The 16,139-nt window shown below is 36.3% G+C and overlaps 1 protein-coding gene across 1 annotated transcript in view; it reads left to right on the top strand.

Annotated features, from left to right (window-relative positions):
- Nucleotides 1-16,139, top strand: part of LOC117324481 (gephyrin-like) — a 122,033-nt gene that overhangs the window by 10,542 nt on the left and 95,352 nt on the right. Inside the window, 1 exon segment of the mRNA XM_033880360.1 lies at nt 7,304-7,712. Coding sequence (XP_033736251.1) covers nt 7,304-7,712 — 409 coding nt within the window.

The raw sequence follows: 16,139 nt of genomic DNA, 5'->3' as shown, positions 1-16,139 counted from the left end.
CACTCTAGTGGCAGTGATTACGAGACTGACCAAGATGTTGTACACAGCTTGCTGGAGCTAGGTTCTTTAGGTGAAGACAGTGCCACTCCTACCTGTGGTGATTTATCAGGTGACAGGTATTCTCAGCTGTCTGTTGGGGTGACCTCTCCTTGTTATGGGGAAACAGCAGCAAAGACAGAAGTAGTGGAGCAGGTAACTTCACACAGCTGTCAAACACAGACTGAGCAGCTGAACAAAGGACAACGTGTTATATGTGGTAGTACAGGAACATCAACAGAACAGCTGACCCCTGGTGGTGCTGAGGTCACTAGACATGTGCTGAGGGTGCTGGAGGACAGACAGACTCTATTTACTCCTACATCTGAGGAAGGGGGTGGTTCTTATGACACATTTGATACTGCTGAAATTGATAATTCACAGAGTTCTATGGAAACTTGTTTAGAGAATTCCATGTTAGAGAGAACAGGAACAGAGTCCTGTGCCAGACAATCTGATGTTTCAAGAGGCAATTCAAATAACACTCATGTTTTCAAAGTTTTTGACTTCAGCAATGAACCTTCCTCAAATGTGTTGCAACCAAAGAAGAAAAGACATTCAAAGCAAAGAGATATCTGTCCATTTATTCCTGCCAAAATACACAAAAAGTCTAACAAAGGGGATATTTGCTGTGTTGAAGTGGGTGAAAGATTGCGAGAATTTTTAGACAATCACCAGATGATCCAAGGAATTTATCTCAACAAGGGGAAACGACACATCAAAAAGGAACTGGTACAGCTACGACGACAGGATAATGCTGTAGACAAAAGAAGTTGGCATAGAGGAAACAAAATCCATGAAAGGAACCGCTTGGATGATTACTTTGAATTGACTGAATTTGGGAGGAAGAAGAAGGAACTAGTGGACACAAAAAAAGCCAGGGATGAATTTGCAGTCAACTGGTACATGTGGTGTCCTGGAAGGGGAAACTGTAAGAGGAAGTGTGGGGGTATCGGCAAATGTGTTGGAGGTAAGTGTGAAACAAAATATCCCAATAACACAGGGGTAAGTGGGAAAATCATTGACCATATGACACTGTCCAATAACATAGGGGTAAGTGGGTAGATCATTGACCATATGACACTGTCCAATAACACAGGGGTTAGTGGGTAGATCATTGACCATATGACACTGTCCAATAACACAGGGGTTAGTGGGTAGATCATTGACCATATGACACTGTCCAATAACATAGGGGTTAGTGGGTAGATCAATGACCATATGACACTGTCCAATAACATAGGGGTAAGTGGGTAGATCATTGACCATATGACACTGTCCAATAACATAGGGGTTAGTGGGTAGATCATTGACCATATGACACTGTCCAATAACACAGGGGTTAGTGGGTAGATCATTGACCATATGACACTGTCCAATAACACAGGGGTTAGTGGGTAGATCATTGACCATATGACACTGTCCAATAACATAGGGGTTAGTGGGTAGATCATTGACCATATGACACTGTCCAATAACATAGGGGTAAGTGGGTAGATCATTGACCATATGACACTGTCAAATAACACAGGGGTTAGTGGGTAGATCATTGACCATATGACACTGTCCAATAACACAGGGGTAAGTGGGTAGATCATTGACCATATGACACTGTCCAATAACACAGGGGTTAGTGGGTAGATCATTGACCATATGACACTGTCCAATAATATAGGGGTTAGTGGGTAGATCATTGACCATATGACACTGTCCAATAACACAGGGGTTAGTGGGTAGATCATTGACCATATGACACTGTCCAATAACACAGGGGTTAGTGGGTAGATCATTGACCATATGACACTGTCCAATAACACAGGGGTTAGTGGGTAGATCATTGACCATATGACACTGTCCAATAACACAGGGGTTAGTGGGTAGATCATTGACCATATGACACTGTCCAATAACACAGGGGTTAGTGGGTAGATCATTGACCATATGACACTGTCAAATAACACAGGGGTAAGTGGGTAGATCATTGACCATATGATACTGTCCAATAACACAGGGGTTAGTGGGTAGATCATTGACCATATGACACTGTCCAATAACATAGGGGTTAGTGGGTAGATCATTGACCATATGACACTGTCCAATAACACAGGGGTAAGTGGGTAGATCATTGACCATATGACACTGTCCAATAACACAGGGGTTAGTGGGTAGATCATTGACCATATGACACTGTCCAATAACACAGGGGTTAGTGGGTAGATCATTGACCATATGACACTGTCCAATAACACAGGGGTTAGTGGGTAGATCATTGACCATATGACACTGTCCAATAACACAGGGGTTAGTGGGTAGATCATTGACCATATGACACTGTCCAATAACACAGGGGTTAGTGGGTAGATCATTGACCATATGACACTGTCCAATAACACAGGGGTTAGTGGGTAGATCATTGACCATATGACACTGTCCAATAACACAGGGGTTAGTGGGTAGATCATTGACCATATGACACTGTCCAATAACACAGGGGTTAGTGGGTAGATCATTGACCATATGACACTGTCCAATAACACAGGGGTTAGTGGGTAGATCATTGACCATATGACACTGTCCAATAACACAGGGGTAGTGGGTAGATCATTGACCATATGACACTGTCCAATAACACAGGGGTTAGTGGGTAGATCATTGACCATATGACACTGTCCAATAACACAGGGGTTAGTGGGTAGATCATTGACCATATGACACTGTCCAATAACACAGGGGTAAGTGGGTAGATCATTGACCATATGACACTGTCCAATAACACAGGGTTAGTGGGTAGATCATTGACCATATGACACTGTCCAATAACACAGGGGTTAGTGGGTAGATCATTGACCATATGACACTGTCAAATGACACAGGGGTTAGTGGGTAGATCATTGGCCATATGACACTGTCCAATAACATAGGGGTTAGTGGGTAGATCATTGACCATATGACACTGTCCAATAACACAGGGGTTAGTGGGTAGATCATTGACCATATGACACTGTCCAATAACACAGGGGTAAGTGGGTAGATCATTGACCATATGACACTGTCCAATAACACAGGGGTTAGTGGGTAGATCATTGACCATATGACACTGTCCAATTATGATATTCCATGATGGTAACAACAACCATATACATGTACATTCAAATAAATTAAGAAAAAAAAAAAGAAAAAATTGCTAAGGCAACATTTCATTTTCCCATTAATTAAAACTAATTTCTGATATTTAAAGAGATTCCTGATGTACAACTTTCTTACTTACTTATGTACCTGGTATTTAAAACAAATACATGTACCTATACATGTACATGTTATTACTAAATTCGCTATTTTCTATTTAGAAATATAGATTTATGAATGAATATACCAGTGCCTAAAAGCCAAAACTGTCTTGTGAAAGCAAAATTACTCTTGGTTATTGAATTAATTTCTGCAATAACATGTTTCAATATCATTTACTTTACTCCTATTTCCTCTTTAATATGAAACACTCATTTTTATAAATTGCAAGCATTATTGTACCTTATAACATTATCTTAGAGAAAATTAGAAATATTCTTATAGATCAAATTTGAAAGTATTTCTCCATTTTAAATCTATAATTATATTGTACGTGTAGTCAATATTGAGTTTTCTAAATATTGTTTTTCATAGTCCCAGAAATATTGTACATTTTGGAAATTACATTCTTAGAGGGGGGAAATTATTTTTGTTTCTGTTAGATTTATTTGTGATTTACTGGGAGGACATGTCATCATTAAATGTGTCTTATATGCTTTCAGGCTGTGAGGGAATGACCCACAAGCAGGACAGACACAACTGTTCTTTGATGGTGAACATGAAGCTATTTCTAAGTGACCTTACAAAATGGCGTGTGAACATCACTGGAAATCACATTCCCTCAGACTCTCTGATCACTTGGCAGCCTCCCTCCAGAGAAGGTGAGAGACTTGGGGAGGTAATCAGAGACGAGATCATATTGAAGTCTAATAAACCAGTCAGTACATCTTCATCAGACATTCAGGATGTTCTTGCTGAGAAAAAACTGCTCCCAAAGTCATCTAAAGTCAAGCGAAGGATCAACAGATTTGTATCAGGGATGAAAAAACGCCATGCATGCAAAGAGCATGGAAATTTTAGTACAAATGTGCCACATCAGGTGGACTTGGTAAAAGACATAAGTGTTCTTTCTGGAAGGACATTACCTACATTACAGAAACGTCCGGACATTGGTCATCATCAGAATATTGGTGGTCAGAATGTTGTTACTGTGTACCAAATGGTTAACAAAGTAACCAATCTTCCGATGGGACCTTCTGGTTCAGTGGTGCACAGTACCAGATTAACTTCTTCCTTTGATCAGCAGAACTTGCCGCCATTAACAGTAGGCGCAGACTCTGGTCAACCTGGACAGTACAGCTTCACAACAGGACTAGCTCCTAATGTGGCCATGGGTATTGGTGTGGTTGGTAATGGACATCAGTCTGGTTTTGTTGCACAACCATCTCAATCTGTTTGTGATTCTGTTCCAGTATTTATTACCCCTTTACAGTGACGTATAAGATGTTTACTGGAACAGTCATCGTGCATACACAGAGCTTGGTCTGTACGGGTATAATACTTACTCGAGGATATATATACTATATCATCTTCCTGTGTCCTCAGGAGTAATGGTCAACTTCAATTATTTTAAGATTTGTTAACTTCTGAGTTTGATTGGTCTGCAGTGCAGACCTATTTTAAAGTAGAACACCTCATATCCAAGCTGCTCTAGGGTCATATAATTTCCTTTGTTACTCATATGTGCTGGATCATTATTTCATACATTGTAACAACAGCCAAACTTACCACTGTATTCGACCTAATAAGTGCATTGTACACTTAAAAAAACATGAAGGGTGCATTTTTAAAACCATGTACAGAGAAAAAATTCTGTGTGAAATTTGGGTTGTAAAGATAACAACCTTATTTTTTTCCTTTATATACCTTTATGTAGCTAAAAATCTTATAGGGGAAGGTGTGCTTATTATTAGATGGAATACAGTATCTGGAGGACATGACAGGAATTCAGATATATGACTTTGTACTGTACAAGCCAAACAATTAATTGATGGGTGATTTGTTTCGGTAGTGTACATGTCGCGCACTGGTGGAGATCATTCACACTGTCAATATAGATAACTAAGACATTTGTTTTAGAAAACAATACAAAAAGAACAATTGACGTAATTATGATTTAACACATTCATCCCAAAAGAGCTTAAATAAGGTTACTGCTAATTAAAAAACATCTACATTTTGTAGTACATATTGTATATATGGTCAGGTCTTTTGATAGGATTTCTCAGATTCAAAATTATACCGATTATTGTGGTTTTAGACAATGCAACTTTCGAACAGAGATCTTGTGATCTATACTATTGTAGTAAATGTCATCTGAAATGAAACTTTTTGTAATGAGCAATAAACAACTTTATGCTGTGAAAAACATATAACATAATTCGTATGTATTGGGTATATTTAGCACTGTACAATAGAAGGCTGGCTAGGAATTGTAATTTTGTTTTAAGTTAACTACATGTAGCTCTCAAAAGTAACTGACTAGTGACAATCAGTTGGTTATATGTACTGCAGAATTAAATGCAAAATATGTAAATGAAGGTGTTATGTTTATTTTGTTGATAAGTTTAGACAATCATATGGAGATACATCAATTAAAATTATCATATGTTAATTTTGTTTCTGCCATTATAGATATTGTATATTGTAGTTACAAAATTGATAAAGGTATTTTGATGGCATTGTAGAATACAAGTTTCCAAAGCACTTAAAGATAAAAGTAGCATGGTAAAATGTAACAATTTCTTAGAATTATTATTTTTTTATTATTTTTTTTTACAATTCTTTTACATATTTCAAATGCATTTACCGATACACCTAATTAATTTAATTGAAATATTTTGTTGGGTACAAAGTTAAGATAAATTTTGAAATTTTCTTCAAAACAAAAGCAAGCTATTGGTATTCTGGCCTGTGAAAATTTATGGGTACTTGCTTTTAGAGATATGAAAGTTAGATTAATATTGGCACCAAAATACATGATGTAGATGGGTTCGTGTACTTAAGTTATCTTGAACACTCTCATGTAAACATATGTTTAGGAGTTACCTCTCTTTGTTCATACTTTGTTAATTCCAGCAGTTCTTGTATGTACTCAGCGGAATTTTCCACCGCCAAATTCAGAAGTTATCTCTCTTCGTTGACATTTTGTTGATTTTAAGCTACGGGTAGTAGGTCATGATTATGTAATGGCATTTTGTAAGTGTTATACAGCAATGATGCTAGAGTGCCTTATGGATGATTTTTAATTTCAGTATTCAGACAGATTGATTGTTTTTTAATTCCATTATTCAGACAGAATACAGTACATGTAATTTTTACATGTTCTGCTAACTTCGTAAATGGATACTAGTGTATCATTGAGAGCTGTGACTACTTATCCACCATTTTGATGATTTGTAATTTTGTATTGTTGAAATAAAAGTGTTACTGAAATACAGGTTTTATCTCACAGAAATGCTTTGTACACATCATTGTAAAGAGTAGAATGGAATAGAAAGGTTATAAAGTCTGTTAAGACGAACAACTTTGGCCTTCTGTGTTGTCACAGGGGTCAAATGTGTTAAAATCTTTTTCTAAATAACCAAGAGACCCAAGGTTGAGATATTAGGACTGAAGAAGATAGGATTAAGAGCTACCAAGTTTGTTCAAATGAATAGCCTTGACCTATTCACAAATTTAGATGGGTCAAATTTGTTAAAATATTTAAAGAATTCTCCATAGCCAAGAGACTAAGTGTCAAGAGATAGGCTACAAAGTTTGTTCAAATGAATGGCCTTTACCTACATTTAAGGTCACAGGAATCCATTTTGTACAATCTTAAAACAACTTTAAAAGAAATTAAGGGGTCGACTGTGTAATAACTGAAAACAAGGGTAATGATTTGTGTTCTACAGCTATGACTTAGATCAGCTTTTGAAATTCACATGAATTAAATAAGATAAAGCCTTCACTTCATAACCTGTAGATCAATTGAAACATGCCCATTGGACTTCTTGTTGTTTAATTTAAACATGGTAACAAGACAGACAACATGCCCATGACATAGATGAATTGTGATAAGTTTTAGAATATTCTCATTAAGTCATTTGTTTTTCTGTTGGTAAAGTACCACCCACATGGTAACTATCAATCTCTTCAGGAACATGTTCACCCCAAAGGTCACGACGAGGGGGATAGTGACAATCACCATAGAGAAAAATATCACCATGGTGGTCATCACCGCGGAAGTCATCACCATGGAGAAGGTCATCACCATGGAGAAGGTCATCACAAAGGAGAAGGTCATCACCATGGAGAAGGTCATCACCATGGAGAAGGTCATCACAAAGGAGAAGGTCATCACCACGGAGAAGGTCATCACAAAGGAGAAGGTCATCACCACGGAGAAGGTCATCACCATGGAGGTCATCACCACGGAGAAGGACATCACCATGGAGGTCATCACCATGGAGAAGGGGGTCATCACCAGGGTAACAAAGAAAACCATGGCCATCACCAACATAGCCACACCCATAGTCATCACCATAGTCATGGTCATCATGACAGCAGTAAGTATATACAATTGTACACCACTGGTCTGAATGATCTAGAGATATTGTTTAGTGGTTTGATTTTGAATAATTTATGGTACATGTGTTTGAAGACAATCTAAAAGAAATTGCCAGCTGCGTGGATATATGAAATACATTTTGATACCTATGGATGAGAGAAGGGACTTCCAACCTTTGAACTAAAATTAGTTGGGTTTTTAATGTAATTGTCACACAGTTGTATTTTTGGTAAGTTTTAAAAAATTCTTTCTAATACAAATAGAGAGCCTTATTTTCTGTTTAATGTTACATGTTAAGGGGGAAAATGGCAGTAACCTTATGATTTCCTATACCTATACTACAGTTTAAATCCATTTTATTGTAGATAAAAACAAATTGATTGGACAAAACTTAAACAACTTACATCTTTTCCGTAACAAGGGTGTATATACAAAATTGGTCATGTGACAGATTTACTAATATTGGATTTTAACTCTTTACCACCTAATGACTACATATGACGCCCCTGCTATTTCCCCAAAAGCTATACTTGGGGAAGCCCTGGAATGATTAATAGCTAAAAATATAACTGAAATTTAAATTAATTAATGATTTAAAACACTGAGAAGAAAAGAATGTATTGTTGAAGATATGATTGTCATACACCAAATTAATCATGAGAGTCTCCAGAATTGAATTACAGTTTGCAAATCCAAAAATAAAGTTTCACTTCAACTCATATTTACAGGTAAGTCCGCGAGCCAGGTAAAAATCACTAGGATAATCTGGTAAGAAATGTTATTTACAGGCAAATTACCAGTACCTATGTGTGACTTTTCCTAAAGCAGTTTTCACACATGTGGGAGTTGCATGTCTGGCAACCAAAGACAGTGTCCTTCATCATCAGAATTAAAAATGTCTGCAATAATCTCTTGAATTGAGTCAGAATCAGACACTTCTAAATTCTTCTAAATCCTTCATTTTGTGGCAGTGGAGAATCCCTAAAATATTTCCAGTTTTCTGATTGGTCTACTATGGGATACCACTTGCTGAGAATAAATAATTTATTCAAAAAGACTAGGGCAAAATGTTTTACTGTGCTTTCATTGTTCAAATATATGAACAATATCATTGGATAGGGGAGGGGGAAGGGGTTTCCCTACAAAAAGGTGGCAAATTTGAAAAGTTGTCATATGTCGTCATTAGGGATACAGGTAGGGGCGTCAGATGTCGTCATTAGGTGGTAAAGTATAGGGAGTGCTAAGTGGTAAAGAGTTAACGAAGACGGGAATAACGATAGATAAGAATAGATAAGCAACACCAACACAAATAGAATATGGAGTTTTGTAATAGAATAGATAAGCAACACCAACACAAATATAATGTGGAGTTTTGTATTAGAATAGATAAGCAACACTAACACAAATAGAATGTGGAGTTTTGTAATAGAATAGATAAGCAACACCAACACAAATAGAATATGGAGTTTTGTATTAGAATAGATAAGGAACACCAACACAAATATAATGTGGAGTTTTGTAATAGAATAGATAAGGAACACCAACACAAATAGAATATGGAGTTTTGTAATAGAATAGATAAGGAACACCAACACAAATATAATGTGGAGTTTTGTAATAGAATAGATAAGGAACACCAACACAAATATAATGTGGAGTTTTGTAATAGAATAGATAAGGAACACCAACACAAATAGAATGTGGAGTTTTGTAATAGAATAGATACGGAACACCAACACAAATAGAATGTGGAGTTTTGTATTAGAATAGATAAGGAACACCAACACAAATATAATGTGGAGTTTTGTAATAGAATAGATAAGGAACACCAACACAAATAGAATGTGGAGTTTTGTAATAGAATAGATATGGAACACCAACACAAATAGAATGTGGAGTTTTGTAATAGAATAGATAAGGAACACCAACACAAATAGAATGTGGAGTTTTGTAATAGAATAGATAAGGAACACCAACACAAATAGAATGTGGAGTTTTGTAATAGAATAGATAAGGAACACCAACACAAATAGAATGTGGAGTTTTGTAATAGAATAGATAAGGAACACCAACACAAATAGAATGTGGAGTTTTGTAATAGAATAGATAAGGAACACCAACACAAATAGAATGTGGAGTTTTGTAATAGAATAGATAAGGAACACCAACACAAATATAATGTGGAGTTTTGTAATAGAATAGATAAGGAACACCAACACAAATAGAATATGGAGTTTTGTAATAGAATAGATAAGGAACACCAACACAAATATAATGTGGAGTTTTGTAATAGAATAGATAAGGAACACCAACACAAAAAGAATGTGGAGTTTTGTAATAGAATAGATAAGGAACACCAACACAAATATAATGTGGAGTTTTGTAATAGAATAGATAAGGAACACCAACACAAATATAATGTGGAGTTTTGTAATAGAATAGATAAGGAACACCAACACAAATATAATGTGGAGTTTTGTAATAGAATAGATAAGGAACACCAACACAAATATAATGTGGAGTTTTGTCAGATGAAGAACATATAGTTAAAGTATGCTGTTTATCTGGTCTTGTCGACGTAGGTAGACAGTTTTTCTAACACACAAGTCCTTCTGCTTTCTATGTTCGTCACATCCTGTGCTCAGTATCGTTCTCCATGTTCACTCGTAATCCTTCTTTGGTCTCACTTCGAATACATATCCTTACCTTCCTTCGTCGACAAGACCAGTGAAACCAAAGTACACTTTATATGACATTTACCGATATAAATACGATCGCGATAAATGATACATTTTACCTATACAGAGTGGAAGACTGTCAAATTTGTTCAAACGAATGGTCTTGGTCCACTTTCAATCCTTATGATTGTCCTTGATCCACATTCTAGGTGAGGGGGGCCCTATATATGACGATCTTAGTTATATCAACGAGTTCATGGATCATAGTGTTTGGTCAGTAACATTTCTGGCACGAAGGAGTATATTTTTTGTTGAAGTGACAGAAATGACTCATTTCTATGACCATGATGGGAACAGAGTTTAAACTCTTAAAGCAATTATTTAGCCCACATGTTCTGAAGTAGTTTGCCAACATCTCCTTTTCGGATTGGGTGTAAGTTGGACCCCGGTGATTTCGGTTTTCTGTTATAGCAATCGCACATCTAGAATAAAACACTTAATCGGTCTATAAATAGACCCATACTATATACAAATGAGTGATATGACCACGAAACGATGATAACTATTAATGATAATAACATGATATTTTACTATCACAGAAAGAATTGTGATTTTTCTCAGTGAGATGGCGTACGTCAAACATGCCTAAAATAAACGTGCATCTCGAGAATTGTAAAATATCGTCTGGTTGACCTTCAGCATTGACAGCTATCGCGGAAATCGTGATCATCACATTTAACATGAATAAAAAAAATCACCTGCGATATGTGAACACCGCTACAGCAGGTGTGGAAAGCATTGACCTTTGTCTGTAATAAAAACCTGGGTGAAGATTGAGGTAAACGGCTGACGTGGAGGAGCTTGTGCATTGAAAGTAAAATTCAGAATATGACTGACTGGCCAATAAATTGGCCTAAATCAACAGATAATAGGTAAATATTCAATTCAATTTGTTTATTCAGTAAATATGAATGTGAAATTAAAGGATAGGACAAAGACTTTCCTGTACTGAAAAGCGCTTTGATGAAAGAGAAAGCAATTCGGCTTAGGAAAGGGCATGACTTGTCTGTAGGGGTATTCGATATGTCACTACAGATGTCTATATAACCGTTACCACTCTTATGTGACAGGGTGAGATGTTGTTCCTGTCTATGTATGTGACAGGGTGAGATGTTCCTGTCTATGTATTGTATTTCAGAGTGGCAATCTCCATATGGACATTGTCTTCACATGCCATTAGTTACTGCGAGGTCGTTAAAACCAAGCAAACACATTTCCACGGCCAATCCATAATGATTTGTTAAGTCAAAGTTCATTAGGACCTTTCCCAATTTGCAAAGGACATTTTATAAAAAAAAAAAAAAATGTTCAGCTAAATTAACATTATTACCTGTCTGGTATTCGACTTAAACAGATCATTCAGTTTCTGTGGCGAATCGTGTGCTGGAAGTTTCAGCGGGGCAGCTCTGTTGTGACCACTGATGTCTATAAATCAAGTGTCCATACAGTTATATATTCGCACCTTTTCCTTTAAGCATGTAATAGGTTACCTTCTGTGTATAAGGACTGAGGTGACCAAAACGCCATTATGATCTATAACAGCTTGTAGTCTCAGACTAACTGTACGTCAACATCGCTGAGTTCCACACAAAGTTAGATACAAAACGTCACTATATTATAGCAATAGCAATAGCAGTTAAGGGCCTTTTATAAGCGTTTATTCGTTTCTTGGCCTCCTGTTTAAGGTCAATGAAATTAATATCACCTCATGCACTCCTTGGTATCATCTTATTATTGTTTAATCATACAATGTACGCTTTATATTAGGAATCTATACACACAATGTACATATAATTGTTCCAGTTACAAACGAGTCGGATGTATACATGTGTACAATCATGTTTAGAGTTGTCCCTCCGACTGGTGTTTACAGTGATCATATTGGTTGATATCATTGTTTGCTTTGTCCAAACACTAGTATGTGTAACAAGACGGACAGAATTTAATATCCAGATCCTTCCAATGCTGGTTCAAATTACTCTTGAACGAGTTGATTGATGGTGAATTGACTACATTTGCTGGCAGATTGTTCCAGTCTTCGACTACTCTCACTGGAAATGAGTGTCTCCTGATGGTTAATCTTGAATTTGGTTTGAGTAACTTTATCGGCTTGAACAATGAAATTAGCATTTTACACCGTTTGAAGTTTGATCCTTGAAACTTCTTTGATTCGAGAAAAAAAAACTGATGTTTTGAATAGGATACCATATGCAGCTGACCTCAAAGTATCTTCCTGCAAAATATTAGCCTTACCTCTGATTGGCCGCAGAAAGGCCCAATATTGGCACCCATCCATTTCCGTCATCCTGCTGTTTCTTGTTTTCATTAGATTTCTGTCAACAGTCGGTATCAGAGACATTGTAATGTTGAGTAAACACTCTAGGTCGCGGAAGATTGTAATATCTGGAAATGGAAAATCGTTATTACTACATGACCAATGATCTATTTCTAGTAATAATCATCCAGTGAACATCTGTTTGTTAGGATCCAGTACCTCTATTGGACCATACCGTCGTTATTACTTACTAGACCCTATACAACACTATGTTAGGATCCAGTACCTATATTGGACCATACCGTCGTTATTACTTACTAGACCCTACATACAGCGTTGTTTATATCAAGAAACCATTTCCTTACTTCCATAGAGATTTCCCCAAACTATCTTTAACAGTGCCCGTATAAAGACGATGTCCGTATCACATTTCAGTATTTTATTAAGTTTACAATGTACGTAGTACTTTTACCAGAATAAGTGTAGGATACATCTTTATTTATAGTACTTCATTGTTTTAAGATTAGTCGAGGTTATATTCTCATTTTCCTTTTGATACCAGATTATTTCGTCGTATAGAAATACATTCTCATGGATTCCGTCTGATAATATCAAAAAGAGTAAAGAAACGCACGACGTATTCAATGTAAACGATTTCTTTGAATCGGACTCCCTTGATGTTAATATTCAGCGAGACCTTTATGGTGTTTTACAGGTGAATTTGTAATGAAAATGTAGCAAACAAACTGTACAGGTGATGCTGTTTCTTGTTGAAGTAAGTTATGTGTATTCAGCAACAATGAAATGTAGTGTTTATGACACATGTAATGGGTATATGGTGTGGTTAGCATTTACAGGTCAATGATAAGGAGTTTTAATTTAAGATAAACTATACCACCGAATCAACTAGTTTTAATAATTTCACTGTTGATTTGTTAACTATGCTGTAAACGTGGGCATTTACGCGAGTGGCAAGTTAACGTTAAATACGTAAAGGTCATTTGGACTCACAAATCCCCGCACGTATTGTTTTGTGATGTTTACGGTGTACCAGACAGGAAAATCGTACCTTTAGGTGGTGTAGACATACTTATGATATTTAAAAGCAGAATATGTACCTTATGTATCAGGTTCATTAAACAAGACTCATTGCGCGCTTTCGTCAGGGCTAACGAGTGATTAGGTAATTATTAGTTGAAATAATTTGTTTCGAAATTGCTGTAGAAAGTATACTTCGTTTGATACTTTTTCGTCCTGGTGACTTCTGATTGGGCACAGTGTTGTGAATCGTCTTGCTTGCGACAGTGACCTTTTAAATGTGTGCTTCATGACATCGTATCTCTAGCTATATGATTTAAACGTTGGCGGTGACGATTTTAGCACTACCGTTTAAGACAATAATGATTCCCCAAAGACAATAACAATACCCCTATGAGCTACATTTGAACTGTTTAGATACTATAACACCAGCTACCAGTGACAAACCTATGATAGGTGGAGTTACCCCCGGCTTAATCACATTCGCCTATAGGTACGAACAGGAGGTAATGAACCATTTCGAGAATCTTAAAACCATCCCTATCTATTGTAATATCCACATTATTATAATGTCCACAACATAACTCCACATTGAGTAGTATGGTGGACCCTAGAGCAGTACAGTAGACCTGTAGGTTTTTTTTATTAGTGTCTCGTATTAGTGTCCTTTGTGATGTGGACATATTTTATATAACATACAATTTTTTTGTTTCATTGCTGCTCCTTTAGATATCATTTCGGTATGTTTTGTCGATATCGATAGGATCTTTTGTGTTTCATTAGCCTGTATCGGGTATTGTCTGCTGTGCCCGTCTTTGACTCCTGGAGTTACATCGTGTTATACAGAAGTGATGCCAAACGCTGTTTAAAAGCTCAAAGGAAGTACCACGTCAAGATTTGCATTAAAGTGCCTTCTCCTCGAACGCCTACGTCGACCAATAAACGACCAATGTGAAGTCAAATGATTGTACGAAAACAGTGCACTTATTGTAATGTACGAAAACAGTATACTCATTGTATTGTACGAAAACAGTACAGTCATTATATTGTACGAAAAGAGTACACTCATTGTATTGTACGAAAAGAGTACACTCATTGTATTGTACGAAAAGAGTACACTCATTGTATTTTACGAAAACAGTACAGTCATTATATTGTACGAAAAGAGTACAGGTATTGTATTGTACGAAAACAGTACACTCACTGTATTGTACGAAAATAGTACACTCATTGTATTGTACGAAAACAGTACAGTCATTATATTGTACGAAAATAGTACACTCATTGTATTGTACGAAAACAGTATACTCATTGTATTGTACGAAAACAGTACACTCATTGTATTGTACGAAAACAGTACACTCACTGTATTGTACGAAAACAGTACGTCTGAAGGTTCTCCTTGATCCCTTGTTGTGCAAGTTCCATATTTGAGTCCTTCAATAATATTTCTTGAATTTCATTTATTAACCCTGTTTCTCAAGGAGATGATTCTTGATAGACTTTTCTCTGATTTATTATGTAGGTTCTGCTTGTTTTCAAATGATTAAGAAAAGGAGTAGAGAAACGATCAGTCGACAGAGATCCAATTAAGGTCATTTGACGGTAGGCGCCAAGATCCCTTTGGTTGCTTGCATTACTACTCTAAAGGAAAATGAGCTCCTTTGTTTAATAACCAGACATTTCATGTCCAAATAATCAATAAAACAATGATTGTATACTCTTTTGATATGTCTGCAGACATATCATATAAAAATGACATTTTAGTGGTAATGGGTAGCCATATAGAGTATTTATTCGACAACAATTTCACACAACGATAGTTTCCAAGATTTGTTTTGAAGATATTGGCTTATAATATAATGATACAATGAATGAAAATCAAACGGTTTACTGTCACAAAAGGAGAAAGATCTGGCGTTCAGTCCGAAATCTCCTATATAATCATTGCAATCCTTAATCAAGGTAACCATGGTTACGGTCTGTCTCTTTGTTCGACACCAACCTGCTTAAATATGATTGCCTTTCATAATGTGTTATATTGTATAAACTTCATATTTGTGTGGGAAGGATTTACATATTACTTAAAATCACCCGAGGATGGCATACCTCTTTCCATTATACTTACGTCTAAAGGAGTATTTTTATACGGCTGTCGAATTAAAGTGGCATTATATACATTTGTAACTGGACTAAAATTGTCTTAACTAGGAATTCACATACTGTAACGTTCTTAACAGACATCTGAATTTGAACTCGGTCTCTGTAATCAAGATTAGGTCGTTTCGTCTCATCATAAGATAATGAGTTTCCACGCTTTACTATCATAAATTGAGAGTGATATAATCAACAGCCTTTTAAACTGTCCTATCTC

Source organism: Pecten maximus, chromosome 3 (assembly GCF_902652985.1).
Source record: "Pecten maximus chromosome 3, xPecMax1.1, whole genome shotgun sequence".
Classification (NCBI taxonomy): Eukaryota; Metazoa; Mollusca; class Bivalvia; order Pectinida; family Pectinidae; genus Pecten; species Pecten maximus.
Note: the sequence above shows the minus strand (reverse complement) of the source record. Positions and strands in the feature narration are given on the sequence as shown.